Source organism: Labrus mixtus, chromosome 10 (assembly GCF_963584025.1).
Source record: "Labrus mixtus chromosome 10, fLabMix1.1, whole genome shotgun sequence".
Lineage (NCBI taxonomy): Eukaryota > Metazoa > Chordata > Actinopteri > Labriformes > Labridae > Labrus > Labrus mixtus.
Window position 1 is genome coordinate 25,661,445 of NC_083621.1, and position 21,562 is coordinate 25,683,006.

The window sequence follows — 21,562 nt, forward strand, 5'->3', positions numbered from 1 at the left end:
TTCTGCCCTATTAAATGGGGATATCGGCCCCAAAAAATCATATCGGTCAGGCCCTGCTTTTCCATTTCCCATGTGCCAACTACAACAGAGTTTAAAGTTGGCCTAACTGCAAGTGTTTGCCTTTTCATAAGGTGTGAAAAGTGAAATTTAGTGATTTGAAGTAAGTACGTTAGTACACATTAAGTAAATTTTTTGGTCACATAAGCAGACTTCTGTTGCTGATTTTTGTCAGTTGCTACACTTATCACTCCTGGGCTTTTACCTGCTACACTACTTGGCATACTGTATGTGCAAACATAATGCAGGGAGGCTACAAACAGATCATTTTACTGCCAAATGTCTTTCATAAATTGGATAGGGTGGAAGTGTGCTACTCTGATTGATAGTAGATATCAGATATAGCCAAAATCTGTTTGATATTTTCATATCTGTTCAAGTCGGCTGTTATCCATTGATGGAAGGCTAGCATTCAGTAACCTACGTTTACACGCACAGTTAAGTCAAGCTACACTTTTTAGCTCTGTAACGCAGTTTAATTGAACTATTGTCTTTGTCCCAAGCAACGGGGGGGAGAATCCATTTATTGTCAAATGATGTAAACATGGACATTTTTACAGCTTACCCACATTTGATACATACTCTACCCTTACCTTTGGTACAAATCTGATACACGATGTCCCTCTAGCTTATGGTGATATCTGAAGGCAACGCAGCTTCTGCTAAGCTATGCCTTTATACTGTTTATTAGGGTGTTCAACTAGCAGGTCAAAGCCCCGCACAAGAACTTCGGAGCATGCATAGAACGCCTTTAGGCCAGCTTGGGTCCTATTGAGAAGAGTACATGCAAGAGTTAATGAAGTTCCATCCACATTAGCTATAGTGTTAGTCCAATTCACTTACATGTTCACATACATTTTAAAAGTCCAGTTTTGGTCGAACTAACACAATAAGTCAACTCTCTCTAACTGCATGTAAACATACTGATTGTTCGAAAATACTGAATTCTTTCTGCAACCAAGGTCAAGCTCCCTTAAAGTCTCACATGAGAAAATGTGTCCCTATTCAGTCGTTTAGTTGCAGGGTTGAAAGGCAATATTTGTCGTTAGAGAGTTCTGACCTTTAAAGGTATCAATGAATATGTGAAGAGTGTTTACTAAGGCTAAGTGCATATCCAAAATGCGCTCATGCATATATCCATTCATGCATGCACAAACCCTCATGCACGCCCAGACAAACACGCACACGCGCGCGTGCACACACACACACACACACACACACACACACACACACACACACACACACACACAAAGCACAGATCACCTCTGGCAATGCTAAGGGCAAACTGGGCATATTTCATTTGAGTGTAACATGCTGTTCCATTCCCTCATAGTTCTCCTCAGAGCGATGTGTAAACTATGTTAGCTGTGTGTATGTGTGTGTGTGTGTGTGTGTGTGTGTGTGTGTATGTTTTTGGGGGTTTAATGGATTTTTGTGTTATCCTTGTGAGCAAGGGTTCCCACCTTGGCCAGTCTGTGTGCCTTGTGGGGAGGGTGGCAGGGCAGGGGCTATTTATAGAGAAGGTACTCCAGAGAGAGAGAGAGAGAGAGAGAGAGAGACAGAGAGAGAGAGAGAGAGAGAGAGAGAGAGAGAGAGAGAGAGAGAGAGGGATTGTCTAATGAGGACATGCTGTTAGGGGATGGGCCGTTGTTTCTGTTGATTCAGTCTGTACATGTGTGCGTGTGTGTGAATGAGAGTGTGTGTGTGCGTGTGTGTGTGTGTGTGTGTGTGTGTGTGTGTGTGTGTGTACAGATGCTCTATCATGTGTGAAGTGTGAATTAATTGAAGAACTTCAAACACATCTTAGGTTGTCTCCCCCCCCCACACACACACCACCACCACCACCTTCAAAGACCCATGGAACTGTGTTAGCTGATCTGGGTCAAAGATGGTAAACACACAGACACACACATACACGTGTGAACCACCGCATCACTTCTCTCTAATGCACCTCAACCTCTGCTGTTCACTGCTCCAACTTTTCTCCTTCATTTAATTCATGAAGAAACAGGCAGGAGGATGAACTGAGGCCTGTGTTACAAAGCGAGTTCAACACACCCAGGCTATCTTTCAGTTACTTGGCATCACTTACCCGGACAATTAAGACCTCGCTAAGCGGCCAAACGAAGATCTGTGAGATCTGACTAAATCTCCCATAAACTAATTTGTTGCACAGATTTACTACTGAGATGTGTCTGAAAATTGAAGACATAATATTTTAGCTGCATCCCCTACGGTAACAAATGAAAGCTATTTTAAAAGCGATAGTTAATAACTACAAGGCTCTGGTGCTTTTTCAGTCTGTGTTGTTTGATGATCTCAATAAAGCACAAATAAAAACTTTCATTCATAAAAACTTTTTCAGTAAAATCATCGATCTCTCTCCAGCCTCCTCTCTCGCAATCAGCTCACAGAGCTCTTAGGTCAGGATCTGATTGGTCATTGGACATTTCTTTCTACAAAGCGATCTCCTAACCCCAACATAACCTGCTCCAGAGCAGGTTCAGCACAAGTTACCGTGGCAACCTACCCTGGTAAGAAGTGAACAACCCTTGTAGTTCTGAAAACAAAGAGTTAAACCTGAAGTTTCCTCAGTAAGCACTAATCTTGCTTCGTAGTAGAGGCCCCGCTATTGAAGTGTGTGTGTGTGTGTGTGTGTGTGTGTGTGTGTGTGTTTGTGTGATATTTAGATGAGGTACTGCAGAGGGCACAACTAACAGACAAAAACACAAATACAGGCATGCCATCAGTTCTAGTCAGTCTCAGTTGATGAACACCTGACAGGTACAGTGTGAGCAGGCACCATATTGTACTGAAATAAACGTTGTAGGTCATAACATCACTGCATGTTGCATAAACAGGGCTTTATTCTGTATGTGCTTCTGAAGTTAGTTTTTCTGTTGCTTTTTTGCAACTTCTTGTCATTTAATCCTACACATTTATTTCCCAGCGTCAAAGAGATTTCCCCTTTCTTTCAATTATCTAACAACCCATTCATTGAGAAGTATATTTGTGATGCTTTGTTTCCATTTTGTCATATTTTGGGGGACAGACAAAATAAGGGCAGATGGATCACTGGTGACTTCTACAGTCGTTTCTGCAATCTCTCTGTTACCTGTCACTTCCTCCATCCTTCATTCCCTCGTTGTGAACGGTGGGCCATGTGTTATTAAAACTGATGAAATATCAACATAATTAACTTTAGCCATTAGGGAGGACGCACACAATAATGAGATGATTCTGATCAGATTCTGCTCCGTTAGGCTATTAGGCCAGCCCAAACAAATTTAGGAGATTTGGTTGAAAGCTGTGTCATACATTTTCTCACAGGCTCCCCCCTCACAGCGCTGCTGAGCTGGCAGTTTTGATGCTTAATAAATTCAACACAAGGGAGCTCAGCTATGGAGAGGAGGCCAGCAGACAAAACCAGTACAAAGTACACGAGGAAGAAGCTAAAGATGCTTTCACCTCTTTACTCCTCTGACACCCCTTTGTCAAGCTCACCTCACCTCACACACCATCCATTCATTCAATTGGTTGCTTTTGTAAAAATGACAGTTATAGATGAATCTTATCGTATCACATTTTGTTACTCCACAGAGAGGTAGCATTTACGGTTTGAGGTTGTCACATGACAAGCTTGCAATTTTGCAACATTGTACTATCTACCTGTATAAGTTACTGTAAATATCAACAATAGGGAATAGAAAACTGTAACATGTGTAACTTTACATGATGAAGGCTAGGATTTATAGACTTTGTGCTCTTTTGATAATTCATGTTACTACCATCATGAGCTGATCCGTTCATGTGCTTATAGCTAGCATTGATTAAATTTGCCCTCTGAATTCTCCGACAGGTGGGATAGTATCTGAGTAACTCAGCATGTGTAGAGCTTATAACTGAATCTTTTTTGTTTTGTTTTTAAAAGTTCTTAAATCTTCTGTGAGGCAGGGTAGGGCGGTAAACAGGTATCAATACCGACATCGGTATTACATTCTGACACAACATAGATTTTATTCCAGACGGTCATCAACAGTTTCAGTACACATTGTCAGTTAAATAAAGCGAGCGTTAAACACTTATTTGTGACTGACAATGGCTCAGATTGAGTCCTCCGGTGTTCTGCACTTTTGGCTCAGAGCAGGGACTCTCACACTCACTGATTAAACAGCAGCGCCTTCTCCTCGTGTCGGAGCAGGTGTCAGTATTTACAATGAAAGTGAATTGTGGCGCAGCAATCAGATAAATATGTATTCTCTCCTCTCCAAATTTGAGCAAATAACAGCTACATTAGGTGGGTGTCCTCACTTGCAGCGCGACTCTTTCGGTTTCTCCGGGTCTTTGTGGAAAGACATTAGTTGAGTATCGCATTGCAGGGCTCTTTGAGGGGGGGAAGGGGGGTCGTGGTGCTTGAATATGTACTGTGTCTGCAATCTGTTATGATACAGTAATATCCCAATATACTACTCTTAACACAAAATTACTGTCATATGGATGAATCTCAGGTCTTATGGCAGCCCACTACTGTATGGAACTTTTAGTTTGTGTCAATTTGGCGACCCCTGTGGGGTCATTTAACATTCAACAGTCAATGTATCACTTATTGAGATTCTTTACCACGGAAATACTTTTTTGGGGAGTCATTACAATATGAAAATAAGTTATAATTTGATTTATGGACTTTGTTTGTTTGTGTCAGAAGCTCAGAGAGTCATCCTCATTCATTTCAGTCTTTTTCATGACCCCCCCAAAACTCCTCACAGGAGCTTTAAAATAGAAAAGCCCTCTTTTATGCTATCTATACAGTTTGTACCAACAGTGGTTAAAGGTAGCGTAACAAGACTCTGCTGTAATATTCTACTAAAATGACTTAACTAAAGGGTGTAGACATCTGTCTAAAGCCTTTTCACATATGAACTCCTGGGCCCCGGTTGTTCAAAGGGTTTAATCTGGATAAAAGTATCTGGATTTGGTAGTCCACTTTTTTTCAATCAAGGTAACGTAATCAAGCTCACTTTAATCCCAGTTTTCCAAAGAAAAACTGGATCAACCTGATCCAGACAGACTTTTAAAGGATTGCCAAATTCAGATTAACCAGTGCTCAAGAGGGGACTTTATACACTACACCAAAGGGCTTTCACACTTGCACAAAACTCCTGAAAAACTCCTTATAGTTTTAGCAGCAGCTTCATGTGCGATTACAAACAGTCGAATATTTCACTCTGCAGTTTTTCCTGCCAGCCCGCTTGTATTTTTTCCTCAGAAGTCAGAGTGAGCTGATGTGAGAAGAATTCCCCTCCAGCAAGTGGGAGGAGGTGGTGAAGTTTATTCCCTGCAATCGGTGCATAGACTGTAATGCATGCGACCGCTACGATCTCTGTGCACGTGATTAAGCAGCTGCATCATGAGTTCTGTTCGCCTGCTTGCTTTTCTCTGCTCTTTTGTTGATAGTGTGATTCTGAAGAACTACATGTAGCATTGGTATGAAGGCAAATATTCTCATTATAGCGTCGTATAGCAGACTCTGTTGCTCTGTACTCCACTTCTGCATCTGGAGAAATATATTATGGGTATAAAATCCCTCATGTTTTACAACCATTATGTCTACCTAATCCACTCTGTCACTGAAGAAAAGCAGCATTCTTGTGAAAATATATTTAAAAAATTGTCTTCAAATATCCACTACTTTGTAACATGTTGTTTCGTTTAACCAGTGTAATAGTTTTTTTTTCTTCTTGTAATCCAGTCTGAAGCCAGCCCTCTGCTGCTTTGAATCAAAGTAATACTAATCCTACTCAAAAGTTTTGAACAACACAAACTGGAGGATTTATCTGGTTTAAAACCCGGATTGGATTACCATATCTTGTCCGATATGTTGTCCTTTTTTTCTGTTGAACAACCCGATTTCAAAGTTTGATCCTATCCCATAGCTTTTATCTTGATGGTGTACTTTTGATCAACCTGGCCCTCCGTTTTCTAGATAATTTTAGGACACATGCACCTCATAGCAGGAGAAAACCGGATGTCGGATGAGCTCTTACGACTTGTTTGGTTCAGGTGAGGGGGAGGAGTGTTCTGAAATTACGTCTGTTTCTGGGTTAATATCACTATAAGGTCATTAGGACAAACAAAGGACAAGTAAAGAGTAAAATGAGGCTGAACAATTTAATCACTGCCCACTCACGCGTGATAAATGTTCAGGACTATTTCCTGCTTCTTTCACAAATCGGCTCACCTGAGCTTGCATACATTGTCCTTGGGAGCTGAAAGGAAAAAGTAAGATTGTTAACAGATTGTCACAAAAGCAGTCCACTTTGACGTTAAGAAATGTTCTTGAGTACAGCACATGTGTGAAAGGGGCTTTAGAGAGAAACAGGATTACATTTAACTAGATGTTTTAAAGTTGAAAGGTCAAGCAAAGAGCCAGCTATCCTAAAATTCTGTGACAGATAGATATTCAAGGTTGGTCTCACTTATCTACTGCACGTATAGGCTGGTTGATCCAGAGCCGTCAAAGACACTCAGCATGTTGTATTGCAGTGGGTGTCATTTCTTCTGCACATACTCAAGAACAAAATATGATTGAAATTGAAATTTGAACAATGACACGATTGTTTAAATTGTTCTGATACACTTTTGACTTTTAGCAGCTCAACCTTTGTTTACCTAAAAAGATTCAAATGTTCTCTCCCCCCTCTCTCATGCTAAACTTGCATAACTGACTTAACAATAAAATCAATACGATTCACTTTAAACAACCAGTTTTGAAAAGAAAACACGAGGATATGAAGCATGTTTGTGCTTTTGTTAACATCAGTATCTTGGCTGACCCTCTTTGTTCTAGGTGATATTTCAACTAAATAGGCCTATAGGAAGTATTGCTTTAGGCCCCGTGTCCACCTAGCGTTTTCTTCTGAGCGCCCCCATTTTCAATGAGGAGAAAGCGAGAAGCAGGCGGCCGCCCGGAGAACAAGCACAGTGCTCAGCGTCCTTTTCCGAAAGCTCCGCCTTTGACCTACCGTTGCTCTTTTCCAAATGTATGATATAGTTCCTGTAGTTTTGCTGCCTACAGATTGTGTCTTTTACCCACATTCTCTTTACTCCGTGTATGATCAGTAAATAAAGGATGCATTATGCATCAGAATTTGTGTCTGGTGCAAAATATGAATGCAGACAAAATGTGTTGACATTGAATATATCACAGCTCCCAGCTGTACAAGTGATCCTTAGATGTTTAATGTTTATGGGCCATCTGGCATGTCTGGTTGATGTTTGTGTATGAATCTTATGTCTGTAAAGCCCTAAAACCAAATATCATTTAGGATTTTGACAGAAATAAAAAATGGATGATGATTTATGTAAAAGCTAGATTAAGAGTATATCTTCTTAGTTTAGTGTGTTAGCATACTAACGTTTGCCTTTCAACATTAAAAATCAAGTACAGATGAGAGGATTAGAGCTCCCCCTACTGACGGGCTGCAGAACATGCCATATACCCCTCAAACGATAAAATCAAAATGCAAATTAGGAACATTTTTCTCAAGCAGCGGTTTCTTCATAAAAGCTATTATCATGCATATACTGTTCAAGTCATCTTTTGACTTTGTGTAACCTGTTATGTGATGCTATAAAACGGTACAAAATGCCATGACTGACCAAAACATGAGTCATTTACCTTCCATAACTTCAAACCATCTCAATCAATAATCTGTTCTCTTGTGGGGATTTATGGCATTTATCAGTAAGGTAAATGTGTGTTTTCATTAGCAGAATGACGTCTATACTGCAGCTCATCAAGCCGGTCCCTACTGTTCATTTGTATACAGTCTATGATTGAGCCTTACCTGAGTTGCAGGACAACAAACTTGTGCACTCTCTGGAACCTCGGCTAAGACTGGCTTTTATATTGTGACGGTATGCTGCTACTCCATGTGAATACCACTGCTTTAGATGCATTGTTAGTGTTGAGATTTCCACTGTGTGTGTGTGTGCTGGTATGTGAAGTTAGCTTTAGAGTGCGCCCTTATTAACGCTTTGTTAGGCTTCCGGGTGGCGCACGTCTTCAGGAATCAGTGATTGACAAACGGGCCAATGTGTAATGGTGCCAATGACAGGAAAAGTATCCCAATTATCGGCCCCAAAAACAACGGCTGAGCTTCAGTAAGTGGCTGATGAAGGGCTTGCACAGGGCACCACGTTGTGCATATAACTAATATTTACTTCAGTGTTAATAAAGGTGGACAAAAAGTATGAATACAAAGATCAAACATTAATAAAAAATGTGCACATTTGGGTGGTTAAAGTGGTGCTGTCTTCAGTCCAGCTGTAAGGTAAAGGATGAGGGGGAGTAAGAAGTCTCACTGGTTTCATCCCTACAGCAGTTCTACTGTTGAGGCAAAGGATCGAATGAGTTCTGGACGCTGGCTGCTGCAGGTGCAGAACTTGGCAATCATGTTACCAAGCCCCGAGTGAAATCTGTTTTTCTTTAAAGACAACAGTTCATCAAAAAACATTTATTCCAAATGTTCAGGAGAAGATCAGAAAAGAAAAACAGAGGTACCACTTTGTTACCACAAGGGGTGCCAAAATCAACACAAACCAAAAGGACTCTTTAAAGTTCATTGAGTCATACTGGCTTAATGATGCTACTGTTTTAGTGGAGATCACGTCAAACTATGCAGTGTGGTTTCATGTGTTTGTTGAGCTTCCCTTACTGTAAAAAACAACAACAATGTGAGCATCGCATTGAAATGTAACCATGAAACTCAAGTTAACTGAAGGCTTGTTGTGTTCTGTTAAAGGGACCAAAAGAGAGGGAAGTAAGCAGGAGCAAAACAAGGAAGGGGCAAAAGAGGAGAGAGCAAAACAGTGACAAAGTGACAGAATGGAAGTGTGTGTGTGTGTGTGTGTGTGTGAGAAAGAGAGAGAGAGAGAGAGAGAGAGAGAGAGAGGCCTAGTTTTTAGTTTGTGATCTAGGCCATTATCTGTGTTAGCACTGGTGGGGCTCCAACTGGCTCTGTGGATCCTGCATAACAATACCTTTTATGAGCTTGACTATGTGTGCATTCCACTGTAGGCTCACACACACACACATGTCCAATCATGCATGTTAACAGCATTGTGCCATACGTGATGTGCGCATGCGTCCCTGCGCCTCTGTGCCTCTGCCTTTTGTTTCTTGCCACTGAGTCTGTGCTTGTTAAGACCGCTCATCAGTGTGTGTCTGTTTTGTCGAGCGTGTCTTTCATATGTGTTTATGTTACCCTGCACGTGCAGCAGTGCACTCTTGCTGTATCACCCCCGTCGTCAGTCAACCCCCCGCTCCATCAGCACCCTGGGGGCCTTCATTATGTAAGAAAGACATTACTGCAGAACAGAGGCAGAGACGCAGAGAGACATTACTACAGAACAGAGGAAGGCAGCTCTGATAACTCTTGCAGCCCCTGCTTCAACCCACCTAGGCCTCCATAAGACTCACACGCATGCAGAAGGCACGTGCACACGCTATCACACATGCAGTTATGCAAACACACACACACACAATCAAATCCTCCTGTTTGTGGTCCAGATTTTATATAGAACAAGGAATACTCCGCATTTAATAAACAATATCTTCCATTGCTTCTGGTTCGCCTCCCTCATCTCAATCAATACAAATATTCAAACTCCCCTTCCACTTTTTCATATCTGTAATAATATATCCTCCTGTATTCGTCGATCTTTGATTCTCCTCTTTTTAAACCGTATTTTCACTTTCTTCTCCTCTCTGTCCTCCCAACCTCCCTCTCCAGCGGTCCCCTTCCCCCTGGCCCACCGGCTTACCATGAAAGAGGTCTTTGACACCGAGGGCCGGCCGCGGGTGGACCTGCTCAAAGCTCACCTCACAAAGGAGGGCCGTCTAGAGGAGGCCGTGGCACTGCGCATCATCGATGAGGGCGCTGCCATCCTGCGTCAAGAGCGCACAATGTTGGATATTGAGGCGCCAGTCACAGGTACGGCATAGGGAGGAAAAATAATGTGGGTAATAGTCTTGAATTCAGAGTACATTAATAGTGCAGCTAGAATGTCGCTCATGGTCAGAGGCTGTCCCTGTTGGACGGATTACACAAAGCGGAAATGGCAGACATCCGTGCTACGTGTGGAGTAGTTTGGCATATTCACAGTATCAAAAAAAAAAAAGAAATAGCAGAGAAGAAAATACTGGTAAACAGAAAACATAATGAAGCCGTGTCATTACAAGAGATTGTACTGATAGTGCACTATGCAGTCAATGGTCGTGCACAGGTTGCAGGATGTATATGTCATCAACCCCCCTGTGAAAACCTGATTTTATTATGAAAGAAAAGAAGGAACTCATGACTCTGTCCACTCTTTTCTCTCAACTGAAGGCGTAGGATGCCCAAAAATAAACCTCAACATAAATCAATAACAGCTCACTTTGCCATATCAAAGAGGGATGTGTGCTTCACTAAGGCAGGAAGTTGAACTTCCGAGAATCACTGCTGAGTTTCTTAACAAAGATAGTCTGGTTCTTAACCCAGCTAAGATGTTGGACTGTGATTTTTACACTCCAGTTTTAAATTCAGACACACCTGATACATTGTATCAGAAAATGAGCTTGACTTGTGCTTATATGCCGATTCTATTATCTTAAGGTTGTATCTTTTCCCTCTGTTTCACTAAATTAACAACCTGTGGTTTGATCTCAGTGTTTACCATGCAGCAGGATTGTAGTACCGGTCCTCTCATTTAACTGTCAACAGGAATGTGAATAAGGGATTGTTGCTACTTGAACATCAAAAAGCGAAATATCTGTTCTTATGAATCAAATTTAAGCAGAGTGGGCAGTGAGCACAGATAGCAACAGTCAAACAGCGATGGAGACGGAGGAATGGGGCTGTGGCTCGAAAAAGCAAAAATGATCTGTTATTATGTATTAATTAAGCATTTTCCATTCATTGAAATATTAATCTGCCGCATGGATCTGCCACCCCTTAATATGAACTGTTGTTCAGTCACACTTCACTGACAGAACTGATTGGCACCCATGTGCCTTACAATAGCAGGCGCTGTAGCTTTTGGTTATATTGCCATGTATTCCCATGCCAGCAAAATGATATGAACCGAGGACATTACCGGAGCGAGGAGGAGGTGAGGGGAGATCGATGAAGAACAAAACAGAAAACAACCATTCAGATGGGGACACAGAAAACAGACAAGCAGCCAGGCAGACGCAGGCACTGTCAACCTTCTGACACTGCTATAATGTACCTGTGTATGTCTGCTGGTGTGTGTGTGTGTGTGTGTGTGTGTGTGTGTGTGTGTGTGTGTGTGTGTCCATTTATGCAAATGAGAGTCATGAGGTAAATTTATGTGGGTTGTTGTGCCCACGCAGTGTGGGAACACAGCTCGGCTTTCACAGGTACATGTTCCCCGGGGACAAGTACAGACAGACAGGCAGATGGAGAGACAGCGGATCACGAGGAGCTTAGTGCAGAGGTTCTCAAACCTGCTCATTCCCAATGAGTAACATATTGATGCCTGTTTCAAACTTTTTCACTTCTACAGATTCTGACACTGAAACACCCACCTGAGAACTGGCTACGATTTGCCAACACATTTAAGTGACAAAAACTTTTGAAAAATTGTGCAAGAGCGTTCATGCAGGGTATCATGTCGGGGACATACTCTGAACAGTCTTGTACTTTGATGAACTATTTCTTGAAATGCTTGAAGTTTGACAAGTGAACAGACAGGCAGGTGAATGACTGATATCTCAACTGACAGGCTTCATTAAGACTACTGAAACAGTGAGGCTGGTCTGAGGAAGCAGACAGGTACAGCTAAATGTCTCTCAAGCCATTTTGCATTCCCAATTTCTAGTTCCAATAAAAGTGAATGCTTAGGAGTAGACAAAAAATGACACATTAACATGAAAAGCACATGGAGAGACAACCAGGTACGTGTAAAACGGCTACAGGAAAATGGTCGCAGAAAGGAACTTTATCCTTATATTAATCAATACTTAAAAATGTGTCTTTGGATCCAATCTGTGGAAAATTGTTTGAAATACAGCCATCAAAATGTAACAAAGCATCAGACGAAAAAGTCTGATTGCTCGATATAAAATCATTTATTTATCACTTTCTTCAACAAATAAATCACTTTAAGTGGTGCGCTGAAGGATGCTGATATGTTCTAGCTAATGATGAACTAGATCTAGTTTTAGCACAATACCAAAGCTACTGTAAGCTATTATAAATGAATAATAAATTGTAAAAAAATAGGTTTCTGTAAGACAACATATGAGGTCATAACCATATGTTCGAATGGTGTGTAAGCAATCAGTCTGTATGTATCAGCTGTAAACTGTCAATGCTCTAAAGTAATGATATCATTAGCGTTTGTCAGTGGGCCTTTTCAAGATCCTTGATGCACACCTTCCTTTTAAGTATTTAAATAGAGAACTGAAATTGATGATAAGATTTATTCTTATTACTAATTTTTTTACTTTGCTATTTATTGGAAAGATGAGCAATGTTTAAAAAAGATGCAAATCTGTCCATATGGAACCACTAAGCAAGAGACTTCTTTACTAAATTGTAGATGCCTGACCTAGAAGCTAGAAGAGGTCAAAAAGCTCCAGCAACACTTGTAGTACAAAGATCAACTTTATTAACAAATTAGGCTGACGCGTTTCGGTTTGTGGTCTTCACTGGGGTCATCAAGAGACAGATTGTAAACATCATTTAAAAAGGGTAGGTACGAAATTAAGAAAAAGGTAAAAAAAAATCAACAAGGTAAAGACAACCAATCAGATACATCCACATATATGTATTTCAGCCAATAGGCTGCATGCAAAGGTGGGCTGGTTAGGTTTGTTGGCCAGACCAATGGGCACTGACATGAAGGTGAGGGGCTTGTCCAACAAAATCAAGGATGACACCACACCTGACACCTAACCTGTGGCAGCTGAAAACTCAGGTCTTTAAGTTCGTTTGTGTTTTTTTTCACAGTGTGTGGAGACATTCACGGCCAGTTCTTCGACCTGATGAAGTTGTTTGAAGTGGGAGGTTCTCCTGCCAATACACGCTACCTCTTCCTGGGGGACTATGTGGACAGAGGCTACTTTAGTATTGAGGTAAAGATGGAGGCTTTGAACTGCACATACTTACTACACAATGTATCTCAACATGTCTCTATATTTCCTGGTATGAAAAAGTATTTTATTGTACATATGATTGGCTTACAACAAAATCACTGTCCATGTTAGTGTAGACATGAAATCTATTCCACGCTCTCCATGAGCACGCTGTATTTTACTACTGAGAGACACAGTTGATGCACTGTGCTGTCATATTATCAGTATACAAAAGTTCTTTATATTACCATTAAGACACCATAATGTACCTCTGCAAATACAGACAGATACAGATACAAAGGTAAGAACATTTCAAATGATTGGATTATTAAAGTCGAATATTCAATGAAAGGATTTGATGTGCAGCTAACGGAAATATGGAAATAGTTCGTCTCGGGGTTAGTTGGACATTTTACATGTTTAAGATATGTGAGTGTAATAGTGATTTTGTGGTTACATTGTCTTGCAGATATGAACTAAAAATGAATAATTCAACAATATTTCTGCCTCCTTTCTTGCACACAGAGGGCACATTGGCAGCAGCCTTAACTTAGATCATTTTGTGTTAAGTTGAGGGAACACCCTCTGAGCTATTAATCTGAAGAACAAAATGATAAGATGAAAACATGTTCGGAGATTTCGTATGCAGAAAGATGTAGGACACAGCCACATCTGTTCTCATTTCATTTTTCCTGTTCAACTCAATCAGCAGGCTCCATCTGGGATGGCTCTTATCAAAATCGGGATTGTGTCTATCTTTAGACTTGGGGAAGGACCAGTTTTCTTTCAGCTCTGTGGATGGTTCATTCAAATACTATTCACTAGTAACGGCTCCATTGTTATTCTTCCTGTCTTCAACTTTTCAGTTTGAATTGGGTTAATTGGAAGTGAAATGACTTCAAGTGAAGCTCTGCCTCACGTGATTATTAACTATCAACACTGCCTAATTTGTAACACTATCGCAAATGACATAATAGGGTGTTGGGAAATACATTCTATTCCTTTCTTGACAAGAGTAAGATGAGGAAAACTCACTTAGGAACATTGGAGGCAGGAATTTGAAGGATCAGTATAAATACTAGGGTGTACAACTAGCCTAGCTCAACCCCGAAATATAAAACTAGCAGGGGCGTGTCCAGACTTTTTGGACTGCGGCGGACCAACTGGGGCACTGACTTATGCAGGGATGGCCTGAAGTGTGATGTGTACACAAACTCACACAAATAAATATCAATTATTTACCCTGACCAATCATTTCTACTTTAGAACAAGAGATAATGGCAACATTAGCTTAATTTTTTAACGACACAAAAAGAAGACTTATGGTCAACGTCACAACTTTACTTTGAAAAGAGCATGCTAACTCCTGCACAGTCTAACCTGCAATGTTTTGGTCCCGACACATTACCAGTTAGTTCATTGCAAGTAAGACAGAGTGCATTACTTTCCTTTACACCCGTCTTATGAAATCAATGTGCACGTTTTGACTTACAATTTAAAGTACAAACAAAAGAAAATATGCTTCATTGATATGTAGAGAAAACTTCTAGCATCCTTTGCAAAATAATAGTTGGTTTCAGTCAAGTCCCGCCTTTGACAGGGCAAATAGCCAATCACAGTTTAGGCTTTTAGGGGTGGCACCTGGGGTCGCCAATCACATCCCCTGACCACCCTTCTGGATACGCCTCTGAAAACTAGTAAGCACCAGCACCAATAAAAATCATTATAAACACATTATTTATCGTTGTTAAATAAATACAGAAATGGAAATGTCAAAATATCTCCGTGTTGTACTCTGTGTTTTTTGTATGCATGTTCTTTTGTGGGAACTGTCTGTTTTAGACAGAAATGGTGATGTGAAAATGAATTTCCCCATGAGGACAATAAAGTCTAAAGTCTTACATGACAAGTTGTGCCTGGATGTGTTCCCTCCAAAATAATAAAAATCCTCCTACCATGGTGGCATCCCTGGACTTCCCTGCATATATTGTGAAACTACTCTAATCAAACACTATCAGAAAATACACATACAGTATTTCCACAGCAGTATTGAATACTAGAGTAAATGTCTATTAGCTGCAATGATTGCTAATGCATGACATTGTCACCAAAATTCTTCATATTCTTCATATGCTTCTTCTTATAAAGTTTCTCACCTCTATTCCTGTTTTTCTTTCTCTTCCCTTGTGAACCTGAAGTGTGTGTTGTACCTGTGGTCACTGAAAATCCTCTACCCAAAGACACTCTTTCTTCTACGGGGAAACCATGAATGTAGACATCTGACGGAATATTTTACCTTCAAACAAGAATGTGAGTAAATTTGTGTTGTTGTCTAAATGTATTTTTGATCCTTCTTTTACTCTACCTTTGGTCAGTGCCTCCTTCATCTGTAACTTTTCTCCCTCTTGTTCTTTATCCTCTTTAACATCATACCATCCTACCCATCTAAATCAGCTCTTTCTGTGAGAACTGAAGCAAGCAGACAAATAGTTTGTAGGCTGTAGTTTAAAGTTATATCTTGTAATAAATCTGCTGTAGAGGACGACTGTTCATTTTGACAAAAAAAGAGATCCCCATGTTAGCTGTACGAGCTGTATGTTGGCTGCCATGAGTTGGCTGAAAACCAAGCTGCAAACTTCAAGTGTCAAATGGCCACTTGTGGCTGGCTCTAAACAGAGACCCATAAGGCCCCAAGTGAACCACGTTGAATTGGCAGCCATTTTAGTCTGACATCATGCTCATGGTAGAAAGCTCAAATGCTATAATGTTATTACTGCTTAGTGTTGTAGTACTCGAAATCAGACTTTTTGAAGGTCTTGGAATCAAAAGCATTTTTACTTGGTTTTGTCTTGGTCTCAGACTGGGTGGACTCCGGATTTTAAATCAAGAATGGTCAAGACCACCACTGACAGCACATTAAGTCTACGCCTGTTGTATGACATGTGCTATAAATAAACTTGACTTGACTTGGAAGGCGATTTTTCAAAGTCATTACTGTCATTAAGGAAAATACCTTGTATGTGTTAAGGTGTCGAGAGACACACCCTCTGCACACAAGTTGATTATTGTAAAATTATATTTATGGCCTTGGTCTTGTCTCGGTCTTGGTCTTGACTCGGTCTTGATCCCTAAATGTCTTGGTCTTGTCTCGGTCTCTGAGCACTCTGGTCTCGGGTTTGTCTTGGTCTGGGTTAGTGTGGTCCTGACTCTAACGATATTACTGCTGTGTTCCATGTTTGCAAATCCTACAAGGGAAAGCATCCAAAATATTTCCATCATTTAATTGCTTCTTGATTGATCAGCAACTGAAAAGACTTGGGATATTAAAAATGAATATTCTGTCATATTTCTATTAATTAAAACAAAGTCTTTACTGCATACTGCCCACTAACCTGACTGTTAGTATGTCATTAGCTTAGCAACATACAAATGTGTGTAGCTACTTTCAGAATGTACTACTGACTCAATATGACGTCATATTCAGTATGAATGAAAGTATGTATGGACACAGCCAGAGACTTTGTAAGTGAAGAAAAGAAAGGTTTAAAGCAACAGAGGAACTAATTACCAACATTTAGATACATGCCAAGCTTGTGGTGAGAGTATATGACCCACCAAACTCTGTGTTACTGCTCTGCTCTGACTGACACGTTAAAAAAAGGCTAAATGTGAATTTAGATCTGACTGCTTGGAATTGGCATGGTAGCAGAAAACATGATATGACATTTTGAAGGGATGGGCATTGTCCCATTGAAAAAGCAGAATGGATTACAACAGTAAAAACATGGCATGGCGTTTCATTGATCAATGATGGTTTCACATTAGAGATCTGGTCCCTGATCTGAGTACACTTGACCCCAAAGTCTGGTTCATTTGATCAGTGTGAACACAAATGTACTGTACCATGCCCAAGTCCGCTTGAAGAGGATGTCTGGGGCACGATTCATGTGAACTCGATTACAGTCTGTCAGAGATGTGAACACAACCTCAAACAAGCAAACATTTTCACACCGCTGTCGTTTTATAGGTGCTTCTAATTGAGTATAATGTCTTTGAGTTGAAAATGTCACTGGCGTTGTCAGCCCTTGGTCTTTTAGTGTAAAAAGAAAAGAAGAGGCGGAGGCGACTAATAAGGAGAAACCGCTCTAATGGGTGAAAGAATGGATACTACAGCGGCATGCTCAGGGGGCTTTACTGAACCTGTGACGAGAGCTGGAGATAAATAAAACCTCCAAACAGCCAATCAGAGAGATTCCTCTCACGCCGACCGATGCAGATTCAACATCTTGGATTGGCCAAAAAAAGGCAGACAGGTACAGACACCTCGTCACACAATGATGTCAGATGGAGGAGAAACCTGCGCACAGTGTGACTTCACAAGCCCAAAACTCTGTTTTCCCCGTCAACACATAAACACCTTAAAATTTCTGAAAAGTAACATTTGGTTTATGGGCACAAAGTAGCTGGTCTTATAATTTTCCCGATCTTGTCCTGTACATGAATAATAGAGTTTTCTGATGAAAAACCTTTTCATACTTTATCTAACAATCAAAGCAACCTCTCACTGTGAATGTGAACCGGGGTACTCAAGTCCATGTAAACGTACAATTCTTAATTTTTGGTATAAGAGGTTGAAAATGGAATTTAATTAATCTACCTGATTTTTAATTTTTTTTTGATTCCCAGTTATACTGCTTAAAAAATGTATTGTTGTGAGCTTTTAGCCTTTATTTGATGTGACAGTGAATGGTAGGAAATTGAGGAGAGAGAGTGAGGAAGACATGAAGGAAAGGAGCCACAAGTCGGACTTGAACAAAGGCCGCCCGCTTGGAGGAATATAGCCTCTGTACATGCAGGCCCAACCAAACCGCTAAGCCATCTGCAACTTATATCTCTTCTTTATCCGGAAAACCTGAATAAGTTGTCTACATGCAGCTTCCTGGTTTGGCGTCTATATCTGTGTCTTAAGGTTCCCGTGATCAGGTTGGCTCCTGCCTTTTTTAACAGCTGTCTGCTAGGAGCACAGACTTTCTCTGCTGTTTAGTAACAGATAAGCAAACACCCCGTCTGTGTATACTCCACGTAACAGCTGCAAGGCTTTAAGCATCTCACAGACTGTCAAGTTGTCCACTGTAGCTTCTTGTATTTGTACCAAATCTTCAGTGTCTGCTCTGGCAGGCCTTGATGGTTACCAGCAGTTAAACTGGCAGCTTCCGCTAACTGAAACTAAAAAAGCCTAATTTAGCTGATTTGGACACGTTCACAGGACTGCGTTGGTGTAGCTGATCACATTTTGATTGATATCTGTCTGGCTTATCTGGCACATTATAACTAGCAGTCCTAAATATGTCCCAGTTGTCTGAGTCAGAAACAGAGGCGGGGCACTTATATCTGAAAATCAAGTGCTTTAGTTGTTCTCTGAATTGTAGGTTACCTGATTTCTAATTTCCTAAAAGTCGGGACACTGTGTAAAATGTTAATCAAAACAGAATGTTTGATAAACAAAAAGAGCAGGCAGCGGAGGCAGGGAGATGGCTGGCTTCTCCTCGGAGAAGAGAGGATGAGTTTTCGGGGATGAGAACTCAGAGAAAAAAAAACAATAGGGTTACATTGTAACCTTGGAGTGAAGAGACTATCTCTCCGGCCTCGTACATGTAATGTATCAGGGTGGAGAGATCGAGAACAGGTATTCGGAGAGACACTGTGAGTACCAGAGCAGCTGGACAAATGAAGAAGCACAGTTAGGAACAAAATGGAGATACAAAAATAGGCAGCCGAGTTACTAGGTTAGTAACTTTAAAAACCCACTGAGGGAGAATCTGCAGCGCTCTACTGAACGAGACAGAATTACCTGGCAGAGCGGAGGTGTGAAGAGCAGGCTTTTATTGTCAGGTTGATGAGCTGAGTGGAGCCAGGTGTGCCTCGTCTGGTGCTGTGGGAGAAGCCAGCCACACCCCCTGCCACACACACCTGCATGAGAAAGAGAGTGGGGAGGAGGAGAAGGAGAAATGAGAAAGCACCTACAATCAAATCAAGACAGAATCATGACAAACATGTTTTTAAAAAGTTGGGGCAGTGGCAACAAAAGATTGGAAATGTTGTTAAATGCTTAAAGGGATACTTCACCCATTTGCGTTAAGCTTTGTATCATTAGAAACCTGGTAGTAGTTTTGAATGGTCGTGCATCCCGCCATCATTTTCCCCTTAGACGGGAAAGCTCTGTATTTCTCTGTATTCGCTCTGTCTGAAAAGGAGCCCCCGATGTAGTTCCTCATGTTTTCAACCCACCCATGAAGCTACAGACCTATCACAGATCAGTGGGTGGGACCTCACTCCCAGAAACTAACCTCAACGTCCGTCATCTTGCTAGGAAGCTATGCTAACAGGCTCTGTGGAGACAGTTGAGAAGAACGAAAGTATGATAAAACGTTTAGAGGCTTTATATGCGATTTTTCACACTTGTAATATAAATCAAGTATCTCCTCTGAAAATAACTCTGTGAGTCATGACTGTCTACAATGGGTGTAACACCCGAGTCCCACTGTCTGTGATGTTTTCAGAGTTTTCAGAGTCCTATCTTCACTTTGTTTACATCGCCAGGACGGCCGGCTGACTCCTCCCCTTGCGTATCAAAGTTGTTTAATTGAGGGACTAGAGAAAAGAAGAATAACATACTGTACTCACTGCTTAACTGTGTTTCTAGATCACGCTCATTTCAGGTAAATTTACATGCAGTGTGAAGATACGAGCATAATAAAGATCGCTAGCATTAGCATGCTAACACAACAGTGCAGCGCGAGTTGTTTTGGTTTCATGCTGGTGCTCAAGGGCGACGTCTGCTGGATCAAAGAATCACATATAAAGCCTTTAAACTTCAAACTGATGTGGATGAAGGGGATTTTGAAGGTCTTGGGCTCAAATCGATGATCGTGGCTATCTCTACAAGCTGCAATATAGCGACGAGGCGGCTGAGCCGGGGCGGACTGGTAGTGTCTGTGCTCTCACTGTTTGACTATGGACACAGACATAGAGTCTGTTTTCTGACAGGAATTTCCAAGAAGCTAAATCCTTCTGGAAGAAATCTCGGAATCAGTTGAGGGAACGGCCTTTTGTGCTGAAGTAAATATCTGTAACTAGAGGACCTTAGTGGGAGTGGCCTGTGGTGCTGTGCATTCTGGGATTTGGTGTCTTTCATCCACATGAGCCAAAAAGACACTTTCTGCCTTTTCTCGGTCAAGAAGGCACCAACTTCAAAATGTATTTCACATTTCTACTACATATATGAACCAATGTCAATACAGATTAATGTTTCAACGGGTGAAGTATCCCTTTAAGAAAAAACGTGATGGAACCAAGCGGTAACCTCTGGTGTTGAAAAATGAAGCCAATATGGAAGTGCGAAATCCTGCAGTTTGCAAAGTGTCCGCCTGAGGCTGGATCCAGGAGCCCAGGAAGTCACATACACACCCCATTCAAAAAAGCTGTTTTTACAGCAGAAATTAACATGTAAACAGCCTGGTACCAAAAATGATATTGGTGTGATTAGTTATTGTTATCATGGACACACAGTGTACGGGGGGGTGATTTTTTATAACCCATCCGTTTTGATTTTATGAACAGTACGTGTTATTCACAGTTACGCATAGCGGCCAATCAACTGCTGAGTATCAAGTAGTTGACAGAAACCTTGAATCTCCTTTTTGCCTTTTTTGCTGTTTTTTTTACCCAGTTTTTGAAACTATTTAAAATGTATAAAAGTACAATATTAAAAGTATACTTAAAGAGTAAAGTTATGGATTTTAAAAACTCCTCAAAGAAGTACAAGTACACAAAAAAAGTTACTCAGTTATATTAATGTGAGTAAATGTAGTTTGTTACTTTTAACCCTGGTTGTACCGTACTCTCTTCCCAGACTCCCACTCCCGCACTCTTTCTCCCTCCATATATTTATCTCTCTCCGTCTTCCTCTTCATATTTCCTCCCTCCCCCTCTCTCTGACTCCCTGACTCTCCTCGTGTCCTGTCCGAGAGTGGGTGATTAGCACCAGTTTCATTTGGTTCAAATGATTGGCTCAGGGACTTACTCCTCTGTGTCTGATTGGCCAAGGGACAAGAAAGCTAATTTCCCCTGGTGCTTTTGGTGAATAGTGGTCGCCCTCAATTACCATCTGCTGTGTGTGAGATGTGTATTTGTGTGTGTACCACAAGTGTGTGCATGTACTATGACTGCGTGTGCAAGACTGTCCTCATAAATGTGTAAGTGTCCGTCAATAATGAGCTCTTGCTCTCCACCAGTCAGATGGAGAGGCTGGCAAACTCACGTTTTTCTGTCACCCACACAGAAATGCTCAGTGACTGGTAG

The 21,562-nt window shown here is 41.1% G+C and overlaps 1 protein-coding gene across 3 annotated transcripts in view; it reads left to right on the plus strand.

The window, feature by feature from the left end:
- Nucleotides 1-21,562, plus strand: part of ppp3cb (protein phosphatase 3, catalytic subunit, beta isozyme) — a 42,877-nt gene that overhangs the window by 4,864 nt on the left and 16,451 nt on the right. For all 3 annotated transcript variants that reach the window (XM_061048852.1, XM_061048854.1, XM_061048853.1), the window contains exons 2-4: nt 9,852-10,052; nt 13,077-13,201; nt 15,400-15,511. In XM_061048852.1, coding sequence (XP_060904835.1) covers nt 9,852-10,052; nt 13,077-13,201; nt 15,400-15,511 — 438 coding nt within the window. The remainder of the gene's footprint in view (nt 1-9,851; nt 10,053-13,076; nt 13,202-15,399; nt 15,512-21,562) is intronic.